This window comes from Microplitis demolitor, chromosome 3, assembly GCF_026212275.2.
Source record: "Microplitis demolitor isolate Queensland-Clemson2020A chromosome 3, iyMicDemo2.1a, whole genome shotgun sequence".
NCBI lineage: Eukaryota > Metazoa > Arthropoda > Insecta > Hymenoptera > Braconidae > Microplitis > Microplitis demolitor.
In genome coordinates, this window is record NC_068547.1 from 10970124 (window position 1) to 10996726 (window position 26603).

Here is a 26603-nt window from a genome sequence, read left to right on the forward strand (position 1 = left end):
AATCCAATAAATTTTTTTTTTTCTGTTAAAACTGTTCAAAAAGTGTCGCGGCGCGAATACGATTCTAATACTATTTTGAAAAAAAATTTGTAGAAATTGATTTCAATAGCAAAAAAATGAAGCAGTTAGAATTAAGCTGTTAGTAAAAAAAAGTGTCAGTAGAAACCAATCGTCAGGATCTTCAAGGTTTAATAGCTTGATATAGATGTTAATCATCTATATTGACAAGTTAAAAAACCAAAACATTAAAAGTATACATAAGTCATGAACTTATTAATACTTGATTAATATTTTATTAATTTTCTATAAAACGTTCTTATTTATGAAATTTATTCTAGTGAAAATGGAAAATTGATTTATATTTTATTATAGAGTAAGTTATATAAAATTATAGATTTAAAATACAAAATAAAAAATTACTCATTTAATAAATAAAAAAAAACTATGAACATTGACAAATAATAAAATAAAGTTTCATTTAACGACAATGATTGATTATTTATTGAACTGACTTATACCATTTTATTTTGAATTAAATAAATATTTCCAATTATTTAATATTACTACAAATGGTCAGGAAATTTTTTAATTATTTGACTGGAATACCTGGAAAAGTCAGAGAATTTCAGTTTCAAAAATCTGTGGTCGCCATGTATCATAAAGTAATAAACAGCTTAATTTATATTCAATTGAAAAATACTATATTGTTGATAATATCAACAATAATAACATAAAAAATTTTATCAGAGACAAATTGTCGGTAACAATTTTCTTAAAATTAAAAAAAAAAATTAAAGAACTGGATAAGGATTAAAAATTTTGAGATTTAAATTTTCGCGGAAAATAAAGATTAAGGATTAAACATAAAAAAATATATTTAGTAATATATATTTGGCAGCACTGGTGACTCTGCTGCCGGTTTCTGAGAAGAGAGAACAAAAAATTGTATAGTGAGTGAGATAGTAATTTTTAGTTAATGTCGAGTCAAGTAAAGTTTTGTGTGTTCGGTGTTGTTTGTGCTTCCGTAATAATTTATGTATTAAAAAATAATAATAACTACTTAATGTAATGAAAGTGTTTTATTTTTATTATTTTATATTATTTATATAATTAAAATATATACATGTGGATACATATATATTAATTCAAATAAAACATTAAATTTTATAAAACACATTGCTACTAAAACCTTTCAAAGCATTATTAACAAATATTACATTTAAATAAATAAATATTTAAAAATAAATAAAATTTGTTAAATAAAAGGACCAATATTTTAAGGATTACTCATAAAATAAAAAATATAATTTATTTTGAGAAAATGAGTTCTAATAATGTGAAAGCGTTATTTGCGTGCTCACGGTGTTTCTCAAGACACCCCTTTGAAGAATTATCTCCTGGCCAACAGCTGTGCAAGGTGAATAATTTTAAGTTATTATTATAATTACATTATTTAATAAATAAAAAATTGTTATTATAACCTCTGAGAAATTTAAAAAAAAAAAAAGTTTTTTTTTTTTTTCAACAGTATATAAATATGCATGTACAAACTCTTTTTGGTTAACTGCTCTTGACGTTTCTCATTGACAAACGATAAATATATATGTAATATTTAATATTAGAATTTTTCAAATTACGTCTTGTGTTTAAATGAATTAAAAAATAAATATTATCATTTTAAATAATTATAATACTGAAGTAAGTCGACGTCTAATGATTTTTGAATTATTTTTCTCATGATTTTTTTTAAATTTTTTACAAGTGCATACTTTTGATTTTAAATTTTTTGTAATTTATTTGTTTAAAAAAAAAATAAGATTAATGACTGTGAATGTAGCAGACATCAGAAAAATTCAAAATTACTAATAAATATTGTAAATAATTTAAAAAATAATATTTTTAGAAAATGCACTTATTAATTTTTAAACTTTTTGAATGCGCATTTTTTTTTTTACTTTTATTTTATCGATTCTTTACTCTATTTATTAATAATTTTAAATTTATCTGATGTATGCTACATTTACACTCATGAAAATTAGTAATTTTCTGTTAACTTCAGAATCATAAATAATTTATTATTTACATATACAATCGGGGAAATTAATTTGAGTCGGTTTCTAAATAAATTCTAACGTAAAAACCGACTAAAACCGACTCAAATTACTGTCCCCGATTGTATATATATTATTTATAAAAAAAAAATACTGATATGGGCGCTCATGAGCGTTAAATTTCAAGCTTTGTATTGTATTTTATAAAATAAAACAATCGTATAATATCGGATAAAACGATATTGTTGATTTAGGAATGTCGTGGTTCATTTCCTGTGGTTAAGTGTACATACTGCAGATCTGAATTTCAGCAAACAATGTGAGTATAATTAAATAAATATAATTATTTATTAATTAAAATAAATATATATACTTAATAATAATAATTATGATTATTATCTAAATACTTATTGCTATTAATTATTTATTGTTATAATAGAAAAGGTAACACGTGCACAATTTGCAAGAAATGCGAGCAAAATGTTAAGGCTTATGGTAAACCATCGGCTTGTGAATACTGTAATACTATTGCGGCATTTATTGGTAGTAAATGTCAAAGATGTACCAATTCGGAAAAACGTTATGGTCCTCCAGTAACTTGTGAGCAGTGCAAACAAAAGTGTGCATTTGATAGACAAGATGAAGACAAAAAGGTTATAATTTAATTTTTTTTATTAATTAATTTTATTTTTAATTAATTAATTCATATATTCATTTAGGTTGATGGTAAACTATTATGCTGGCTTTGTACATTGTCGTATAAAAGAGCACTGGCTAAAACAAAACAATCGGATGCAGATAGAAGAGCACATTTGAAACTTGCACATGATCGTGCTACTAAACACAAGGAGCAAAAGTAATTAAATATTATAATTTTTTTTTTTTATTATTAAAACCATGTAAGAATGCCAATAAGTTAATTTATATATTATTTATGACAATTTTTATTAATTTATTATTTAATTTATAATAGTAATTGTCCTAGAAATAATTAATAATTACCCGGGAAAAAAAGTTTCATCTACCTCGATCAAATTTAATCAAATTTTATGTATGAATAGGTATGAACAGATCTGATTTGATTTGTTCAAATCAATGTAGATCTAGGCTGATAAAACTTTCTGCTTAAAAATCACCCTGTCGAGATCTGAACAGATCTAGTTTGATCTGGGCAGATATAGACTTTTTTAACGGGTAAAATGAATAAATTTTTTTTTAGATTAAAAGGGCATAATAAACGGCCGCATCGTGTTGACGTTACGAAATTGCCTCCTCAAACAGAATCTCCAGAAGTAAACGGACCAGCGCCAATAAAAGTTGCACGAATGGTTGGAGTTCATGATCCTCATGATCCCAATAGTTCTGATCATGTCGTTGCTGTTACACAGCTCAAAGAGAAAATAGCTCATTTACAAAAACAATTATCACTAAAAGATAGTCAATTACTTACCAAGGATAGACAAGTATGTCGTTTGTTTGAAATTATTATTAAATAATTATATTTAATTAATGGTAATTTATTTATAATTTTAGATAACCGATTTAAAAGCTAAAAATTTTACCGCGGAAGCAGAATTACGTAATAAAATGAAAGCTACTGAAAAAGAATATGATAGTAAAGTAGCAACAATGCAGTCAAAAATATCTGGTCTTTTGAAAGAAGTGGCGACTTTGTCGAAAAGTACGAAACGTGCTGATCGATTGGCTGCTACGAAAAATGATGCCAGTACCAATAGTGGAAGTGGTACAGACAGTCCTATACCTTGATAAGGTATTCAATTATAATTAATTTAAGTAAATTTTATTTTACTACCCAATTAAGTAATTAATTAATTTTTCTTTTGATCTTTTTAGGAATTTGTTTAGATGAAACAACGTGCATATTAAATGTCCAACTTTTAAATATAAATAGCAAATTTTTTCCATCTTACAAAATACGAAAAAAAAAAAACTGTATTATTTTTATAATTATCAATAAGAACAAATTATCCTCAATGTTCCATGAGTATACATCATTATTCGATTTGATATTGAGGATTAGGATTAAAATAATAATAATAATAATAATAATAATAATAATAATAATAATAATCAGAGCAATTTTAAATATTGCTGTGAATTGAATTTGTGTTGTAGACTTTTTTGTTTGACTAAAAAAAAACAGTGTCCGTTAATTAGTATCAGTCTTGATTGTAAAAAAATAAAATTGTAATTTGACGCATAATTTGAAAGTTATGAATTAAACAAAAATATCAATGAAACAAAAATAATTTAAATACTAATATGATAAATTTTCATACTTGTAATAATTGTAAATTTATGATTCTATGTAAAATTTTGGTTATTGTAGAAAAACTTTTCAATATAATTTATCGAAACTTGAAAACTTCTTTTTTTTTTCTTTTTAATCTTTTGCTACAAAACGTCCTTGTGGAAAAAATTGTGTTCATAATGAATTTAGATCTGAATTTCGTCACGAAACTCGGACCGTGATACAAATATGACTTTCATCATGAATTTGTTCCAAGTTTTCGTCTAGTAAATCCGTATCAATTATAAAATTAATTTATTACGTATTTGAATTGGACTTGGGATGACTTCGATAGAAACTTTACTGATTTTTTACAGTATTTAAGATTTCGTAAAATTTATCAATTTAGAAATTACAAATAAATTTCTTCTATCAAGTACTTGGTTTACGTAAATCAATTTCGATTGTAAAATTAATTTAGTGAATGAACTTCGGATCACGAGGATAAAAATTTGACTGAGTCATAATTTTGTCGTGATTAAAGTTGTTGATACAAATTTATGATAAAAGTCATATTTTTATCACGATCTGAGTATCATGCTGAAATTTAGATCTAAATTAATTATTAATAAAAAGTTTTGTTTACACGGGCATATCAAATTTAATATTATTCCTTTCCATTAGTACTAATAATAATAATAGTAGTAGTTGGAGTAATAATAATAATAATAATAATAATAATAATAACAATAATAATGAAAACACGTTTTGCGTTAAAAAAAACAATAAAGCCATTAAAAAATATGAAACAATCGTACGCATATGTAAATATCCAACAGCCATATATTTATTTTATTTTTTATTTTTAAGAAACAAATGCTAGTTGAGCATTACCTATTCGATAATTATAATATATATAAATAAATGCGTAACAATTTTTGTTTAAATTTAAAAAATTTTCCTTTTTTTTTTTTTTTTTTTTTTTTTCATTTTCTTGTTTACTATTTTTACGAAGTGTAAGGATAATTAACATTTAAATTTAATTGATTTCATTTAATTACGAACGTGCGCTATTGTACACAATGTGTGTGTTTAAAGTACAAGATTAGTTAGAGTTTTTTTAAGATTTTTAAATGATATTTTCTTTCTTTTTTAATTATTATTTATTCATTTTTTACTCAAAAAAGATAATAAGAATAAAATATTGCTCATTTATTACTGAGGTTTTGCTTCCATTTTATAATTCACTACTTTCAGCATATTTACATGATCTCTAGCGTTTTTATTATTTTTTTTTTTTTTTGCATTTATTCTTTCACCCATTTAATTATTGTTGTTACTTATTAAGAGTGCGCTTTGATGCAGGCAAGGTAGCGAGTCGAGGCAATTCACAGAATGATTTTTATGTTTCTATTAATTTTTAGCGTCGCGTTGTTGGCCTCTGGAAGCAGTTTTATTTAATAACATTTTAAAAAAGTCAATTTGAAGAAATTCATCATTTATATTATTAGCTTTTTTAATTGACATTTATTTATGCATTGGAAGAAAATTTATTTTGGTATATTTTTTTTTTTTTTTTGGAAGCCTCCTTATGCTTTTACGGTTTTCTGTCACATGTCTTAACACAGTCGTATTTTTTTTTTGTTTTTATTCCAACTCATTTCTATCTTGCGCTATTGTGTATTTATTTTTACTATTATTATTAATATTATTGGCTTAGTAAAATTGCCGATTCCAAGAGTATTTATACGACTAGAAAAATGTACAAGCACTTTAAGTTACTCTGAAAAGTATTGACAATTGGATAAAAATTATATATATATATATATATATATATATATATATATATATATATATATATATAAATATTTTATCATCATCTATCATTTGATCCTTTTTTTATTTAATTATTTTTTGAGCGTTTAAATTATATATGAGTTAAATAATAAAAAAATTTTGTCAATTATTAACAGAATGTACGACAGTGCATGAACATTTTAATAAATAAATTTTTTTTTTTTATAAAATAATTACGCCGTTAAAAATTTTTAATTTTACTCTTTTGCATTTAAATCATCTGGTAAATTTTTTTTTGGCTTGGGCATCCCGCGGAGTGCCTGAATCATCCACGTTGCCTGTTACATATGTAATTAAACTCTTGAGTAAGATAATTAATAAAAAATAATATTAATTATTTCAAATTCATTTTATACAGTACACAATTATTTATACAAAAAAAATAATAATCAAGTATTGATCGATTGATAAAAAAAATTATTTTTATAACTTTTTTTTTTTTTAATAGCGCACTGATAAAAATTTTTATTGCTTTTTATTTTAAAATTACACCATTCTTACGTCGTAAATAGTGAGCTCCAACAGCTGTATTAATATCAGTCTGCAAATTCGTCTTGGTAATATTATCATAGAGTAGCGATTTAATATTTAAATTCTCGGAAAATCTTATCAAAGATAATTTATTATTTTAATAATTCAATTACTGTCAATAAGAATCCCTAAATATATATCATTTTTTAATAATTAAAATTTAATAAAATTTTTAAAACTATTATTTAATAGCGCGACGATCAATAAATTATACACTAATTTAATTAATTGACTATCAAATCAAATATTATGTCTTATTATAATAAGAAAATTTAATCAATTACTCCATTTAAATTTTATTTATAAATCACTTATCTATGAAAATATCTGTAAGCACGTTTTCTTTTTTTTTTTCTTTTTTTTTTTTTTTTTTTTTTAATTTTAATAAAGCGGTAGACTGTATACAGTAGTAAACTAAAACTCTAGTAATAGTCACAGAAATATGCTTAAATATTAATGGAAGTGTTGCAATATATGATAATGAATGAAATAATTTAAATGAATAAATAAAAATTTTAATGAAATATATTTTTTACACTGTAAATAATTTAACGAAAGAATCCGGAGTAAATACGGATTTTTTTTCATGTATTTACTCTCATTTGAAGTGAAATTCACGTTGAAGAGATTTTAGAAAATATTAATTACAAAAAAACTGCAGAATGAAATCGTCGTAAAAACTTGCGAATTAAATTATTAACACATAGTGTCGTGAGGTCTTTAATATTTTAACATTTATATTGAGTACGTAAATATTTACAAGCTCCCTTTACATATATTAATGCGAAATAATTTTTTAAAATTATTAGCGGCTGATAATGAAAAATTTATGAGTGTGAATGTAGCAGACATCAGACAAATTTAAAATTATTAATAGAGTAAATAACTAATAGAATAATATTTTTAAAAAATGGGCATTTAAAAAATTTTCAAATTAATAAATGCATTTTTTAAATTATTTACGCTATTTATTTATAATTTTAAATTTGCCTGATGTCTGCTAGAAATCGATTTTTCATTTTCCATCGTTAATATTATTTTACTAAGTCACAAACTGTCATATGACTTACATCAACCATACCACGAAATAACATTTTATATTGTACCAAAATATCAAATATTCCCATAAAAACTGTCATAACTATTAAATAATTTCATTTTTTTTACTATGTATTATATGATATGAAATTATAATTTAGTGAGTTATTAAAACAATTTATAAATCAAAAACATAATATATTATGTCTTATTATTAATATCTAGATCAATTAATTATTAAAATAATTATATTTCTATTAAAAATAAATTTATTTCAGTGTTAAAACTCCGTACCGGAGTGAATGTTGATTGAAATAAAATTCGTATTCACTCCAGATTCACTTGCAATTTTTTACAGTGCAAAAACAAGATTAAATAATAATTAAAAACTTTAAATAATATACAATTGTTTTTAAAAAAATAAATGATTTAAAAAAGAGTAGAAAATACTGATTGGTTTACTTACGTAATTTATAATTTGTTTTTTTATGCCAACGCAACGTAAGATAAATCTTTATAAAAAAATATATGTACATAATATTAAATATATAAATGTTTTATATATGACGATTGTGAATGTATATTAATGGTGTTTAATGTGTGTATAAATTGATTATTATATTTTAATAAATTAATTATTTTTAAATAATTATTATTACTGAATTAATATACAGTCTACCGTTTGGCCAACCGACAATACAAATAATAATATTTATATATATATATTTATTGATATCTATATTTATATATATATATATATATATATATATTGTTTTTTTTTTAAATTATATTATTTACCTAATCACTGATTATAATTATACCTTATGTTAATATATACAGGTACAGGTCTCGTATAGTTGCAGTCGTGTCGTCACTGGTTTTTTTTCATTTTTCCCATCTCATCACCCTTTCTTATATTTTTAATTCAAGTATTTTAAAAACTTTTAATTATTTACTTCTTATCTTTTTGTTTTTTCAAATTCATATCTTTTTTTTTTTAAATTTAATAATTTATAAATATTGGCGGGTGCCGACAAAATCCGCCAATTGGAGATAATTAAGTACTCTAATGTACAAAATTTATATTATAAATAACACAAGAAATATATTTTACCGAATTATGTGGATATACATATAAATATTGAATTTAAAATAATTATTATAGTAAAAAAATTATTTTGCAACTTTAAAAAATATATAATGAAGGAAGCATTGGTGTTTTTTCATTTATTGAAATTAATTATATATATATTATATATATATAAATGTTTTAATATCCATAAATTCGATAATTTTTCTTGCGTTAGCGCATAAGACTCGAAGTAATTATCACCGATTGTGCAGATCCGAAGCCATAGGGTCCCAAGGTTTTGTCCAATTATCATATTGGACTATTTGGAGCTTTTAGATAAATTTATCTTTTAAGTACATTCAATAATATGTGGTTGAGAGCTTTCTATAACACTCGGTCGACCCACTGAATTATCCAGATTGTGCAACGACGTTGAATGTGCACTATTACGCCTTTCATAATTTTCTATGTGCTCTAACTCACAGTCTTTTTGCATATTGCCTACAAAAAAAAATATATATATATAAAATATATTCTCAACTATTATAGATATAAAAACTGGAAATCAAATGTTTTAAACAAAATTTATCTTACCAACATTAACATCAGGTCCATATTCATAATAAGTAGGAGAACCAACAGCAGCAGCTAGAGCAAGTTCATCTTCAATATTATTTGGTCTGCAGCTGGTGGTTTTCCAATGGGTCCTGAGACCACTAGCACTTATATATTTTTTATCGCAACCCTGACATGTATAAGGTCTTTCATTGGTATGCAGTCGTTTGTGCAACTTAAGATGAACAAACTGGGTGAATTTTGCTGGACAAAGGTCACAAGCGTACGGCTTCTGGCCAGAGTGCAGTCTTAGGTGGGTCTTGAGATTTGAAGTTGAGCTAAACCTCTTCTGACATATTTCACATTGATGAGGTTTTTCACCTAATTTAATAAATCAAGCAATTAATAAAACATAAATTTAATTGATAAATTTAAAAAATAATAAATTACCTGTGTGCACCAAATGATGCTTTTGTAAATGTGCGAGCTGAGTAAAGCTTTTGGTACAAACATTACATTTAAATGGTCTTTCTCCTGAGTGTGTTCGTAAATGAACTTTAAGATTTGATAGTTGTCCGAAAGTTTTACAGCAAACATTGCACTCGTAATGCATTTTGCCGTCTTTTTTTTTAAGCGGATAAGGCAGAGACCGATATCCCCTAGAGCCTTGAGAATTAGGACTGAGCGAACCGCTCTGTGAGCAAGCGTGATCATCCGGAGACAGAGAACTCGCCGGTGAGTATCTATTGAGCGAAGAAGAATTTGTATGGATCGTTAGACCAGGATGATGGCCCAAATGGAGGTTGTGCGTGCCAGCAAATAAATTTGCTTGGTTATCGATTTGCATCGTAGACGAAGTAGGCAGCTGATGACCATTTGGTTCATGTCTTCTACTATCATTTCTTTCATAAATAATATTACTTGAAGGTGTTGGTGAATAAGCTGAACAATTTATTGACAGTGGGGCAATATGCTGATGTGCTGTACTATTTTGATGATACAATCCGTAGGGATATGATGGTGATTGTATTGGTGATAATGGTGATACACTTGGATTATTTATTGGCGTTGAATAATTTGACTCAATATGAGGAGCACTTGAGCTTGAATACATTATCGTTGATGGTCCTAGAGATGACGGTGATGGTGTCGTTGATGCAGTTGTCGTAGTAGGTGATGGACTTCTTTTTCTTTTTCGTGATTTATTTTGACAACCGCTAGTGCTGTTTGTTGCAGGTTGAAGGACACTTGTCGTTGATGTTAAAACCGTACTGGAATGAATATTGCCACTGACTGAGTGAATGTTGCTGGAGTTACAAGGATGAAGAAGATTTCCCGTACTTGAGTGCGGATTAACTGAACTTTGAAGCATAGGTCCATTGCAAGTTGAATTAACCGATGAACTGGTACACTCTGTCTGTACAGGTAAATTTGAACTTGAATCTGGACTACAAGGCAAAATATTACCGTATCTGTGTGACTTTTTATACGAATATGCCATTTCTGTTGGGCTTGAAGGTGGTGGAGTTACAGAATCTATATGAATTTGATTGTGATTTTGAGCTTGATGATGATTACTATGAACTTGATGTATATTTGTGTTATTATTATTATCAGTATTATTTCTTAAAAGAATATTTTCTAAAATCGAACTACTTGGACTTGTCATACATGATGTTCGACCTGTTGTAGACATTGGAGGAGAATTACCTTTTACTTCCAACTCATAAAAAGCTTTAGATTTTTTTTCAATATCATCGTCTGTTGATGTAGAAATAATTGTTGCTTTTTGGATTATCGGGGATACTGATTTTTGTGGTATTTCTGGTGTTACTGCACGAATTATATCTTCTTTGTCTTTAATATCTTGACTTTTGCTTGACTGAAAGTTATTGTAAGTCTTGCTTATCTTTATCTTAACTTTTCTGTATTCATTTTTTAGCACTACGGTATCTTGTTTGATGACATTATTGCCGTTTGATGACGGTGGTGGTGGTGGTGATGGTGGTGACGACGAGGACGATGTTGTTCTTGTGTTCTTACTAAAGTCAAGAACATAGTTGTTCTCAGAGTCTGATTCACTGCTCTCTTCATGAGGTGGCGTGAGAATCTCATCGTGATAACCATTTGAATGATAACCCTCGTCGGATCTTACTGATCCTTCCGTTGGTGTCATTTGACACCGTCGCTCGTATACTACTGAGTCTTTCAAGGTTATCCTTTCGCTAATAAATTAAAAAAAAAATATTTATTTAGTTTTATTATTTTATAAACTCGTTTTTATAATTTATATAATTACCTTAATGAAATTGACACATCTGATGATGTTGGTATTTCATTTGATGGTAATGTCGATTGTTGAACTTGCTGGCGTATTCGCTGAAGCATAAGCTCTCCCGTAAATGGATAATTTAATCTTTCCGCAAATTCTCGACAGTACCATACTAATAATTCTTGGTTCGGTAAAATTGGTTTTATTGTGTAAAAATAAATGTTCATCTGTAAAATAGAAAAAAAAAATTTTTCCATTAATTTTTTAAAAACGAAAACTTTTTTTTCTCTTAATCAATCAATTAATAATTTTATTAACTGATTGATTGACATAAAATGTATATAAAAATTTTTTTTTTAAACTTACTTTGTATTGACAAGCTATCAAATTTTGTGATTCAGATGAGTACGCGGGATTTACATATCTCATCCAATTGGATTTTTGGATATCGTATCCGTCGATGTAGTAAAACAATTCATTGTTTTTATAAACCTAATAAATATAAAAAAATAATATTAATAATAATTTACGTATTAAAAAAAAAAAATTTTTTTTAATCTATCAGTGAATTAAGATTGATATAAATCAATATACACTAAGTTTTAAAACTTGTTTTGCCATTAACAGGCTTCGTTAAATTTTTTTTTATTTATTATTTCTATCATCCTCTAACATTTTAAATCGTTATTACTTCACACTCATATTACGACAATATAAAGCAAAACTACTCGGGTGATTTTATTTTGTATGGCTTTGTATTTATTACACTGTGCTACCAATTGATATTTATTTGAATCTCATATTACAAATATATAAACATTTATTTTTATCAAATTCATAATTTTTTTTTTATTTAACGTTTAATATTAAATGACTATTAATTTAAATTAAAAACTTACCCTCCAAAAGTACTTTCGATTGGCGTCGACTGGTACAGAATCTTTAGTATATTGCTGACCAACTAAGGGTCCAAATCGAGTTCCCTTGGGGATATAACTCGTACTCCAAACACCCAAAACCTAAATTCACAAAAAAAAAAAAATAACTATTTATTATTTGATCCATTAATTAACTAATTGTTGAATGATTTTTTTGTATCATTCAAATATAAAAAGAAAAAGAACAAAAATTTAATCAAGATTGTGACAGTTTTTATGAATTAAAAACCGTGTTTCTATTTTAACAATGCACTCGATTTCAAAGGTCAACTAAAATAATTAATTTATCAAGGTAATGCATAGTCGGTTGTTAGATAAAAGCTACTAAAAATAATCCCAAGATTATACTCTCTACACACATTATAAATTAATTATTTAATGTATGTCGACGGAACTTAAAAAAAATATAATGACATTTGACCTTTTTAGTTTAATATCGAACCTGTTCAATATTTTCATTCAATTATTTATTATTTCTTTCTATAAATACTTTGTAGTTTTATTTAAAGTTTAGCATCAATAAGTTCAATTGTTAATGTATCACTTTGTTTATTGTATGAAAACATTTAGTGAATTCTTTTTTTTTTTAACGAGATTAAAAATTAACTTAAGTTTTTTTTATTTGAAAGTCTTATCAATCTGCTATTGATTAGTAAAAATTATTAGCACTTTTTTTATGTTTGATCGACGTTTCTTTGCTATTTTCATATGAATTTTAATTTTTATAAAACAGAAAAAAAATTAAACAAAAAGTATTGAAACATTATTGCATTATCATTAAAATTCAAGTATTTAAGGGAGACCACTAGTGTGACCGCCTAAAAAAACGATGATTTTTAAGAATTTTTTTAAAGAAAACTACTGCATGGAATGTTTCAATGTTTTAAGAATATATTTATAGATAGAAAATGAATACAAGATAAAATTTTTTGACCGAAAAATTCAAAACTCAGCGAGTTAATGACAATTCCCCAACGATAAAAAAGTCCCCTCGCTGCTGCAGTGATAGCGACCTTCACAGCGCATGAAATAAAAAAAAAACAAAAAATTTATCAAACTAGAATGTATTTTCCGTACCGTGACGCTCGGGCTAAAAAAAAAATTGCAGGGTTTTTAAAAAAAAATTTCAAACTTTACGCAGAAATTAGATTTTTGGCCTGGCAAAATTACATTTTTAATTCGATCGAGAAACTGGAGGTTCATGGTACGTAGAAACATATATAAAAGAAACTGTAATCCAAATCAAATCGATCGGATGATTTGTTTTCAAATTTTATAGATGCAGTAATTTTGAAAAATGTATTTTCGAGAACTGACAAGCGGCTGCACTTCAGATGGCTGTTACTCAAAAAACTAATCGAGATATGAACTAGAAATTGTAGTCTATGTTATTTTTGAAGGTATAAACTATCGAAATATAAAAAAAAATGAATTGGTTTTTTAAAAATTTCACGCTAGTGGTCCTCTTTAAGGTAACTAAAATCAATAAAAATAAAATATATATTAAAAATTATTTATCTTTTAATTTAAAGGGATTTCTTGTCATACCTCAGACGAATTAAAATTTTTTTGTGAAAATTACATATTTTAAAATAATTTTTAATTTTTTAAAAATAAATAAAAAAAATTGTGTCTGGAGCTTAAAATGTTAATTGATATAGAACATATCAATGTCATGACTTAAAAAATATATTATCATAATTGTTATTAATTAAAAAATATTATTTAAAAATAAAAGTAAATACGTACATCATTAAGTGCTTGAGATTGCTTTAGAACAAGATTTCTCGGTAATGATGCCTCCGCCCGATTTGACTCGTTCGCCGACGTCGAGACATCCGGTACCAAGTAAACCGCGTGTAGTTCAAACTCCTCCTCCCTAAGGGTCGCGTGATCCCACTCGCTAGCCTCCATTGTTCACTGTGACAGATATTAAAAATTTGGTTTTTCATTAATAACAACATCAATTACATAAATATTTATAGTTTATTGATAAATTGTTAAATTTGTAAATTTATCCGCTCAACATTTTGACATTTCAATTCAAACCATTGGCTATTAAGTTTAAATTATTGCAGTGTCTTTTATAACACTAAATAATTACAATAATGTTATAAATAATTGCAGTGAATATATAAATAGTATCTTTAGTTACAATTCTCATAATATGTAAAAAAAATTATTTAAATAAAATTATGATAAAAAAAAATTTTAACTGCGATTTTTTAACTTCCCATTATATTCTCAGCAGTTGTTAACTTTAACGACTTTTAATTAAAAAAAAAAAAATGGATTAGTTTATCATTTTTTGATTGACTGAAAGTGAATGGGAATTCTTTTTTTTTTCTTTTAATTATTTTTTTTAGTAATTGAGAGAAATGATTTTTATAAATGAACAAAGAAAAAAAAAATAGATGACGTCGTTGCACTGAGCTTGCACGCTTTAACACCACGAAAGTGAAACCCGTCCATGCATTGATCGACTGCAAGCGAGAGGACAGAGAGGAGGGTTGAGGCAATGTGGGCAGCAAGGGGCTAAAGAGAATATAAACTCCCAGAATCATCCTCGACAAAAATACCTTTCCATTTTTGTATTAAAATCAACTATCGACATTTATTATTATTTTTACCTATCACTAGTTATAATTATTCTCTAATATAATTATTATACGTACATGTATTGAAGTTTTTTTTTCAAATTACTCGTTAATTATATTCAAATTATTTAAAATTAAATAATTTTAAAGTCTCTTTTTTTTTGTTTTTAGCCTTTTAGTTTATGTAATTCTGTGGTTTTTTAAAGAAATTTCATCAATCATGATTAATATTTTTAATTTTTTTACATTATAAACACTGTTTAGTTTTTTTATATGATTTGATTTAATAATTATTTTAAACATTTACAAATAAAATAAAGTAATAAAAAATAAAATATAGCCAATCGATCGTTGATGTGTTACGACACGTTTTCAAGAACCTTTATCGATTATCAGGACATCGGTGAGCCTTCATAGGCTTGGAGAACGCGTCTACCAATCACTATATATTATTTTTTTTTTTCAAATTGAATGTTTCAATTATTATTTATTTTTTTATCAAGAATAAACACTGTTTAAATAATCAGTCTTATTCATTTTCGATGTTGGAAATTAAAATTTAAAAAAGTATAATTTATTTTTTGTGCGAGTCGTTGTTAAGGAAGATCAGTTTAATATGTATTTATTATTATTTTTTCGTATTGATATTTGTTTCAAGTTCAAATTTATTTATTAGTTATTTTTATTTTGTTTTAAATTAAATAGCTTATTGATTTTTTTTTATATTATTATCCGTCACTTTTGATTTTTGGGAGTCGCCCATTCAAAAACTCTTAGTGTCATTTGAAAAAAAAATATCAAAGATTTTCCAAGTTCCCTTTCTCTTTTTCTACCGCGCATGTCCTTCCTACATTGGGCCACATAAAAACACTTACACTGCAGCTCAATTTTTAATGAAAAAAAAAAAAAAAAAAAAGAAGAAGAAGAAAAGAAAAGAAAAGAAAAATTTATAAATTTTTGTTTTATTCAAAAAATTAAAATTTTTTTAAAATCACTCTTTTGTTAAAAAAAAATATTTTTTATTTTTTAACGATCACAGATTTACAACACTATTTATAAAAATTAATTAGTTTTTTTTTATACAAACTGATAAAATAACTTATTGTCCACACTATTAAATAAACATATATTAATTTTATAAATTTATTTTACAACTATTATACTAAAAGATAAAGATACAAATGATTTAAAAAATATTTAAAAAGTTCGTCTTTCATTAAAATTAAAAAACCATGAAATTTTCACACTACAAATGGAAAATTTTTTTGTCAACTCGCGAAGCTCGTTGCGACGAGGGTTTCGCTGATGGCACAGTGTGGAACTCGGGTAGACCTGACCTAGCCCAACACGAGTCGGCTTGGCTCGCCTAAGTTGGTATTGGCTGGTGGCGCATGTACAAGTTTTATATATATAATATATATATATATTTACTACTATAGATATATAGCTGTAACGAGAGGCAGCACCAGCAAAACCCATAGTCAGTAGCCGAAGCTCTGGTGCATTTCTCTCTCCTGCGCTTTCAATCGACCCGCTGCCAAGAGCGCCCTCTCCCTCTTTACCTTTTATTACTACCCCCGTTAGCCACCCTCTCAACAATCCCTCTCATTTTCACATCAATATCACTCTCTTTCGATTTTCATCCCCTCGTAATTCTTCGATCATACTTTATATTATTTTCCATTTTCTTGGAGTATTTTTTTTTTTTTTACTTCAAAAGAAATCTATTGTTATATATTATTTTTTTATGCTTCATACTTTTATTCATTTTTATTAAATTTACAGTATGGACTTTTTTTTTTCTTTGTCCTGTTACTTTCGCTGTGCGTCCAGACATCAAAGTCAAATAAGTGACAATAATAGTTATGGGTAGAGGGTAAAACCCTTTATAAAGTTCAACGTTATTTATAAAAAAAAAAATTTTTTTATTTAATGAAAAATAATAATTGTACTCATTAATAACACGCGATAAAAAATTTTTTTTTATAAATTAATTCGAATTAATTCAATGCTCCTTTAAAAGTACCGGTGTTTTAGCATGAGATCAATGAACTTTGCGAATTCGAGAAGGCTCAGGAATGCAGACACCAGCCATCTCTCATTCATAATTCACAATTTATTATTGATATATTGGAATAAGGTTATTGATGATTATCATTAAAAAAAAAAAAATTAATAATAATAATAGATTTAAAAAATTAATGGGACATTATTGAATGAAAATTTCACTTTTCCAAGTATTTTCTTGTGTTCACTTGAACGATCTCGCCCGTGTGAGTGAGCGACTAGCGAAGAATTTCCGCGTGAATCGGCGACGACTACTAACCCAGATACGTCTTCAGGTCGTCGATCTCGAGACTTCTCGAAGAAGTTTACTCCATGTGTACCAGATAACATTTCTATGATCGTTTTTACACTCTCATAAGTCCGAATGACGGCTCACATCAATTTAATATATATATGTACATATTTTTTTGTCTTATAATTAAAATTCATATATTATTGAATATGTAATATATATTAATAATACATATCAATCTATAGTTTTTTTATAATTAAATTTAATTAATTATTACAATATCCATTAAGGAAATATAACGTGTATATAAATATAAAATAAAGATTTAATAGTACATATATATTATATATATAACTGGATAAATTCTCATCGAGTTCATTGTACCTTGATCACATTCACAAGAAATCTCCCGTAATCGGTGTTGTAGGCGATCGTGGGCAAATGTAAACCGGAAAAGTAACGAGTAAGTGAATTAGCGAGTCTTCTTTCTTCTTCATAAAGAAGTTTATATATATATATATATATATATATATATATATATATATATATATATATATATATATATATATATATATATATATATATAGTGTCTTCTCCCCTCTCAATTTCTTTCCTATATTTTACCACTACTATTTCTTAGTATAACCTCAAGTAAAGTACAAGTTCGTCATCAGGGCGTTCGTTCATTCTCTCTGCTGGTTATACTCGTCCGGTTGCGGGCTCAAAAGAAGGTCTCTGCCGGTCATTGTCCCACTTGATAATCACCTCACCATCTGGACTTGGACTTGGACCACAAGTATCATTTTAATCAATTCTATATAGATTTTCTATTTTTTACAAAATATATATATATATATATATATATATATATATATATATTTTTTTTTTATATCTATACATAATAGATATACAATAAATTAAACCTTTACTATTTCGATTTTTACATACAAATATTTATTATTATTTTTTGGTCTATATTTTCGCCAAATAGAGCTTAAATTTTTAGCATAGTAGGATATTAACGCCGGAAATATCCGCGTGCGTTTTGTGTATTAATTGAATCAATCCGCGAGTCTTTATAACGGGGAGGATTGTAACTGTACAAACAATTTTCTACGCAATGTATAATATTAATTCTTATAGTTACATATAAAACCCACATGAACAACAGCAACATAACGACCATAAAAACCAGTAAAATAAAGTAGAAAGACCAAGGAAATAACAATGTAAGCGAAGGAGACAATATATGAAAAAAAATAAAAGGATATATATTTATCCATATATTGAATACGGTAAAATAATAGTAACGTTACTTATGTCAATTTATACGACAATCTTACGTGTTTCACGATTATCAGTGCATACCGATTGTCCTCTCTCTTTCGCAGTGCATGTCTATTTATTTATTTGATTCGTGATGCTAATTTTTTTTGTTTGTTTAATTTAAAAAACAATATTCTTATCTATTTATATTTTTATTTATTCGATAAACACGTTTCTATGAATTCAAGTGAACATGACTTTAGCTTTGACCATGGGTGCATACGCTCGGGTATGTAACGCGAACCGTTATATACCAGATACTATACAGAGTACCGTTTCAACTTTGCTGCTGCTGCTGGTGCTGTTGTTATTGAGGGGAAAGGAATACACGAGACACCAGACTTGAATCGGTGGCCCGGCCAAAAGTAAAACCGAATTCATTTTCGGTCTCGTAAGACCGCAACGCCGGTTTAACACTCGAATTTTTAGTTATACGACATACAAAAAAGGTCAATGACTTTTACACAGAATAAAAAAATTTAGAACCTTTTTTTTTTTAATTATCAAATAAATATTTTAAATAATTTTTTTTGTAATTTAAAAAAATTGAATTGATTTAAGGGTAAATATAATGAATTATATTGATGATTAAAATAAAAAACTGGGCAACTAAAAAATAAATGGTAAGATGAGGATTGGATTCTTGGACCGCAGGACCTCGAATCCGCAAAACCGGAGGTTGATAAAGTGGGGATAGTTCATTGAACTCGTGTGGCAGATTGGATTTAAGGATGATACGTTTTATACACGTGTCAATATATCCTTCTAGTAGTTAAAAAATAAAAACTATAGTATATATCTTTAGTGTTACTTAAAATTTATTAGTATTAGTATTATCTTATTTTTTTTTTGTTCACCGTCTATCTCGCTCAGGTTTTTGTATCTCGTGTATACCTGCCTCCTGCTGTAAAGATCAATGTACTTTTTCTCGGGTGCGTCAAAGCCAAATTCTCTTTCTGGTTCTTCCTCTGTCTTTCTTTCTCTTTCTTCGTTTCTCTCTCAACAGGATCATCAGAGGACATTGAACTTTTTACTTGCTATCGACTGCGAATTATACCAACGTCCTCGGTTCCTCGTTTTCATTATCATTTTTTAGTGTATATGGAATGTCATTTACAGTTACACTTAACTCTTTTTTTTTTTTTTTTTTTTATTTACTTATTTTTTAATTTTATTTTTTGTTCTTAATATATTAGTGGTAGTTAAATAGAAAAAAAATATTTAGGGAATGTAAAGAGTACATAAAGCGACGTATGTGTTAATTCTGACGTAGCGTAAGTAGTAACAGTCAACGAAGTGCGAAACATTGAGTTGCGCAAAATGAGCGTATATATAAAATCACATGAGTTAAAAGTTTTTAGGATATATCATATATAAATATGAAGACACTTACATACATATGTAGTGTAAGAGAACGCGTGCGACAATACTAGTTGTTTATAGTGTGTATTATTATTTAGTAGACTATAAGTTGAAGAGAAGTAAAGCGAAAGAGGTGTATAAAAAAGAAGGTAGTGAAGGCGTAGATATGCAAGAGCCGCTACATCATTTCGCTAACTTAATGCGGTACTCTCGCAACACGTAGCAAGTCCAAGCAAAGAGGTCTTTGAACTCGTGGCACTCTTGTGCTGCATAACCCATTTTGTAATAGCCCACTTTGTTTAACCGGCACGCGGCATCCTCACACGGCCTGAACTCCAAGCAAAACCCAGATACCTTTGTCGATATTGCAGCTTTACTTTACTTTGTTTCATTCTATCATTCTCCTTATTATCTTTATTATTATTATTATTATTATTATTATTATTATTATTATTATTATTATTATTATTATTATTATTATTATTATTATTATTATTATTATTATTATTATTATTACACCAATGGAATAATCCTCATCATTATTTTTTTTGACTTGCATCCCTTCTTTTTTTTACTTTGTGCAAAGAGAATACAAACTTTTAGCTTTTAGCTTTTAATTTATTTTTTTGAACATTTCATAATAACTGATAAAAAAGAATTTGGGTAATTCTGAAGTTAACAGACAATTAATAATTTTCGGATTTTTTTCCAACAAATCAAGTACAAATAAATAAAAACTAAAAATATGTACCTGTAGAAAATTTGAAAAATTACAGGTGCAATTTTCTAAAATATTTTTTTTTTTATAATTTATTGTTTAAAAAAAATCAAAAAATTATTAGACGTCGGCTAACTTCAGTATCACAATTTTGGAACTAGAAATTTTCTTATGGAATTCAAAACTTGTCATAATAAAAAATTTCTTAGATCACTTTAATTTTGTAAACCCAAATAATCAAAAATTTTATTTATGAAATTATGAAAATTATAATTCAAAAAAACTAGATAAATTTTTTTTGTGCTTTAATGTGTAAAGTAGAAAAGAGTTTTACCGGTTGAATTCACTCTGAGTGCATAGAAGATCGATACCGCACTTTCTAACCCAGTTAAAATCGCTGTCTCTCGCTTACACTTGATTCCTTTTTCTTACACTCTTTCCTTTTCCTAAACCATCTTTCTCATTGTAAAATCCGTTATTTCGTGATTTTTTTTTTATTATTACTATTTCCAGAATCATTCACTTAAACAAATTTTTTTTATTTATTTTCATTTCTCTTTAAATTGCATCTTTGATATGCAGACAAGTGCATAAACATTACAAGTACCGATTTTTAGTTTTTTTTCTTTATAAACAATAAAAAAAACTAATTAAGGCTAATGATGTAATTAAAAAGAAGCAATAATGCTTATCAAAGGGTAAATGACCTTTAGTATAGTTGCGAAAGAGATTGAATAATCGAATTTGTCGTTTCCGCATTGGAATTATACACTCTCAAGACGTCAATGTCAATGCCACAGTCGCCCTTTCACCTTATATAACGAATAAGTATACAAATATCGTCTTGCAACGAGTGTTACAACTCAAATTCAACAAAATTATTAAAATTTTTTTTTGATAAGATTTCAAGTCAAACAAAAAATATTTTATTTATAAAAATTTAAAAAAAAAAAATATTTTTTTTTTGTTTCAGATATGATCAAAATGCTGTCATCAAGATCCACCTGAAAAAATGATTTCATGTTTGAAAGTAACATTTACATTATGTCTGTCGCTAGATGCATCCGACCCTCAGCGGACAAGGGTACGTAGAAAAAGAGAGAGCGAATGCAATCAAGAAAATCAAACAAAGAGCAAAGCAAAGCAAGGCATATGTGTATGTATGTATATATGTATATATATATATATATATATATATATATATATATATATATATATATATATATATATATATATATATATAAAGTGTACAGAGGGAATCTCACGGCTGACGGCTGGCCGTGACTTTACTCAACTCGTGCGGCACTCAGCGCAACGCGTCAATGTAGAACGGTCGTTGACTTAGCGGTTGCCTGTGCTACGTTAGTACTCGTGACCACCACTACCACTGCTATCATCGCTGCGTCAATTCTTTTACATTATCCTGTATAAATTCATGTCATATATGTTTTTATATTTATTATATGTATAAATATTTTGAGTTACTAGATGTACGTCTATATACTGCACTTCCTATCCTACATATAAATTATATATTTTTTTTTAAATAAATGACATAAATGTTTTTTATTTGCATTAACTTTTGATACTTTGTTAAATGATTACTATTATTAAACGATATTATTTTAATATCTAAACATCTTTAAAAAACAAATTTTATTTAAATATTTTCACGCATGAAAATACTGTTTTTTACTTATTGATAAATTTTTTTTTTTCACATCATTTTATCTTGATATTAGAAAAAGTGCGTTTGACTTATACATATTTTTAAACATTACGCGATTAATCATATTAATAATATTTATGCATGATCCTGAAATTAACAATTTTCGATTTTTTTTTTCAACAAATCAGTTACAAAAAAGTAAAAACTAAAAATATGCACAAATAGAAAATTTAAAAAACTATAGACGCAATTTTTTCTAATATTTTTTTTTTATAATTTATCGTTTAAAAAAAATCAAAAAATTATTAGACCTCGGCTAATTTTAATATCATTTCAAGCATTGAATACAGTTTATAAAAAAAAAAAAAAGAGTAGACTAAAGTATGTAAGAAAGTAATTTAACATTTTAATAAAAATATTAAGACATGTGATTATATTTCAAATTTTTAAAAAGAAAAAATTGAGTTCTTTAAAAAAAAAAAGTTGCATAATACGAACTTATAAAATAATAAATTTAAAAAATAATTAAATGTAATAAAGATAAAAAAGTGTATTAAATATCATGTAATAATAATGATAACTATCGTGTAATATGGAATAAAAATTTAATCATATTTTGCGACGAGAAACACTACAGTGTTCAATTTCCGTAGGGAAAATAGTGTATTACGGTACTTTAGCACTATCACTGCATTGCGCACTGATAGAATCTAAACTGGGGGCATAAACAATAAGTAAATAAACCAATGGTATAAATTATCATAAATTTAACAATGCAATTAACGATTAGCGCACTAATTTCAAGTTATATTTTATAATCTAATGTTATTTTTGATCAAAGCTAGAAAATTCATCACCTAAGATCCTTAATTAATTGATCTAATTTGATAAAAGTTAAAAAAAACACCTAAACGAAAGTTTTTGCCAAGAGAGAGATCAGATCCTTTCAATTGGTGGCTCATCTAAAAAGTGCAATGACCGTTCCAATAAACCGACCCCCACCCAACTGTTTCTTGGCGATTGTTCGACCCTGGCGCTGTGGTTGTTAATGTCCTGCTACTAGTGTCATGACCACCCCCACCCTAAAATAAAGAGATAGTAATTTGTATCTTTCTAGTCGATTCCCGCGACACCAGAGATACCGTTATGTCACATTACATTACACTAATACAAGTACCTGCAGAGTTCATTTATTGTCTGTATTGTTACTCGATCTTTTTTTTAGATAGTACCAACAGCATTAAAACATATTGTCACATTACAAACGTCATTATTGATAATTCTTTTGAAGGAAGAAACAAAAAAACAACTAGAATTTTTATATGAACAATAAATAAATTAACAAGCAAAGTTCAACATACCATTAAGGAACAACCACCTTAAATACAAGCATATGGGATATTGAATTCATTTATTTTTAAATAAATTAATATCCGGATCGAACAATAGTGGCCTTCGGATTTCCGTCTCATCCTTGTCCGTTATTTCATTCGAAGGCCCTTTCATTTTCTTATTCTTTCCGCGCTCCTTTTACACAACACAGATATACTATTACGTACAACACTATATATACTATTGAAAAAAAAAAAATACGATGTGAGCTGAGAGTGAGACTATTTCTTTTAATTTTTTTACCATGCAGTAACAGCATTTTTTTTTTTTTTTTATTATCTCTTTTTTTTCTTATTCCGACAAAATCCCGTTGTATTGCTGGAGCATAGAACTCTTCTTGTTGATGCTTACCTTTTTCAAGTTCCGTTCAAGCAAAGCAGTTCCCCAATGAATCTACCAAATGGCGCACGGGTGCTTCCTCCGTTTACTTTTTTATTTTATTTATTTTTTTGTCTTCTCCCTTTTCTTCATGTCTACTCTTTTATTCATCTTTAAGAGCAACGGTACTCTGTTATATCATATTAGGAAATACGTAGATTTAACGGTCTCTTGTGTTTTCTTTAGAGAATTACGTATATTTTAGTCAATTGTTCTTTAGTTTATTATTATAATTACTAATAATCTAGTCGTTATAAATTTATCCTTACGGATTTAAATAATTGTCTATATTAACCTTGAGGATTCTTAAAACTATTATAATGATTTTATAATAAAGTTTACATATTAAGTAAAAGTGAATTACACAAGTCCAACGAATTTATAATGATCTAATGTAGCAAATCAAGTCTTTATGCAATTTTTTTAAGATTTTTTTTCATACATATATTATGTTATGTTATATAGATATGTCTATACATATATATGTATTTTGTAACCAGCCTCTTCACAAAGTAAATTTCATTGCGAATTACGAAATAAAAAATATGGTCGTAGATTAATTTGAAAGAGTCCTTGGGTTTGAATGAAGGCCAACAAAATCTTTGCCAACATGTATAGTAGGTAAATTTCAACATATATCATGTCGTAAATTATAATAATGATGATAGTAAAAAAAAAAAAATCAGATCCTTTGGATAGACCCTATAGAATCTAAGGCTTACAGATGATTGCCAAATAAAAAATTTTTTTATTTTAGGTAATAGACTCTCGACACTTTCGATATCTTGGCCTTTAAGAGTTGAGCTTAGCAAATAGCTAAAGCGCCTTTTTTTATGATGACCTTGGATGTGCGAACACGCCGGCAAAAAGTGACGGAAGAGTCGACCGTAGGTTAGGTACTTTCTTACTCACTAGTTTGTACTATTATAAATTAAACGAGTGAAGAAATATTTTTAAACTTTTATTTTTTCCATTAAAAAACAAAAATACTCCAATATAAATAACATTGGTATAAATTCTTCTTTTTTTTTGACAACCGCGAATTTTCAAATAAATTATCGATTTAAATTTAATTATCTTAGTTTTTAAATATATTTAGTATTTAAAAATTAGCTTACCTTAATCTCACGTGAAAATGATTGATGTGTGTTTTAAAAAAACTTTAAGCCAATTGTCATGTCTATTTTCCCATTAAAATCTTCAAGAAGGTGCAAAAGTATATTGTTTTTGTCGTTTAATCCAAAAAATAAATTTTTTAAATCATCAACACAAAGTCTTATCCGTAAGAGTTTTGTCGTCTTCTCTTTGAGTAACAACAAGTATATTTATACAAAGCACTTCCACCAAAAGTTACATTTAAAAAAAATATATTTATATAAACATCTATTTTGTTTTACTTCTCACTCTTCGCGTTCATCACAACCCCCCATTTAATGTGTCACATAAATTGAATAAATATAAAAAAATAAATAATTGAAAATATCTTCTGTACATTAAATTATTTAAATAAAGTATAAAAAAATAATAAAATTTATGTATCGATGTAAACATAAAATAAAATAATTATAAATAACAATTTAAAAAATAAGTCTTTAGACACTTTGTTGAGGGGAATCACCTCAATGTGGTCGACGTCCTTAATGAACGGTTGTTTCGTACAAGCCGCGTGGTACGTACTGAAGCTCAGAAGGTGAATATAGGTATAGGAAGGCCAGAAGCGCACAACGTCAGTGGTGATGGCGATGGCGATGGCGGCAGGGACGAAGAAAAGGAAGGAGGCATTACACCTCGAAGGCTGTTCTACGGCCACGGTGACTTCTCCCTTTACTTATTCTTCTTCTTCTTTTTCTTCTTTGTCGTCTTCTTTTATTCGTATCGTCCTCTCTTCACATTACATTAACCACTTTGCTTTCGTTCTCTTCGCCACACCAACAACCCAAGCTATATCATCGCACATGGTCTTCCTCCTTCTTTACTTTTTTTAATAGTGTTGATAATGTGTGTACAACAACACCATGCCACTATCCACACAACATATAAACACATAAATACACCTACATACATCTTTATATCGAAATATATTCATAGACACACCATTACATGGACAATATCTTAACAACACACATTTGAAGCAAAGCGCCTTCGTTCGGTGAGTCTCGGCATTCTCGTGACTATCATCGGAAAATTCACTGATGCAGGATACCTGGTACCAAGTATAAGTCGAGAGTATATATAAACTCTTGTGGGGACCCTGATTCCTTCGTCTCTGCGATGTAATGCTTATAAGTTGCTATGCT

The 26603-nt window shown here is 27.0% G+C and overlaps 2 protein-coding genes across 2 annotated transcripts; one reads left to right on the forward strand and one right to left on the reverse strand.

Moving 5' to 3' along the window:
* Window positions 1-497: 497 nt before the first annotated feature.
* On the forward strand, window positions 498-4284 carry LOC103568708 (protein FAM76A). The gene is made up of 7 exons (XM_008545668.3): window positions 498-1417; window positions 2306-2370; window positions 2491-2704; window positions 2771-2907; window positions 3271-3514; window positions 3585-3822; window positions 3906-4284. The coding sequence occupies exons 1-6, from the start codon at window positions 1322-1324 to the stop codon at window positions 3816-3818; spliced, it is 990 nt and encodes a 329-aa protein (XP_008543890.1). The 5' UTR covers window positions 498-1321; the 3' UTR covers window positions 3819-3822; window positions 3906-4284.
* A 4111-nt stretch (window positions 4285-8395) lies between these two features.
* LOC103568709 (PR domain zinc finger protein 1) lies at window positions 8396-25962 on the reverse strand. Its single transcript, XM_008545669.3, has 8 exons — window positions 25425-25962; window positions 14315-14485; window positions 12527-12646; window positions 11994-12119; window positions 11655-11854; window positions 9806-11580; window positions 9395-9736; window positions 8396-9301 (listed from the first exon to the last, which is right to left on the reverse strand). Exons 2-8 carry the CDS (start codon window positions 14477-14479, stop codon window positions 9150-9152), a joined length of 2880 nt encoding a protein of 959 aa, XP_008543891.1. The 5' UTR covers window positions 14480-14485; window positions 25425-25962; the 3' UTR covers window positions 8396-9149.
* Between the last annotated feature and the right edge of the window lie 641 nt (window positions 25963-26603).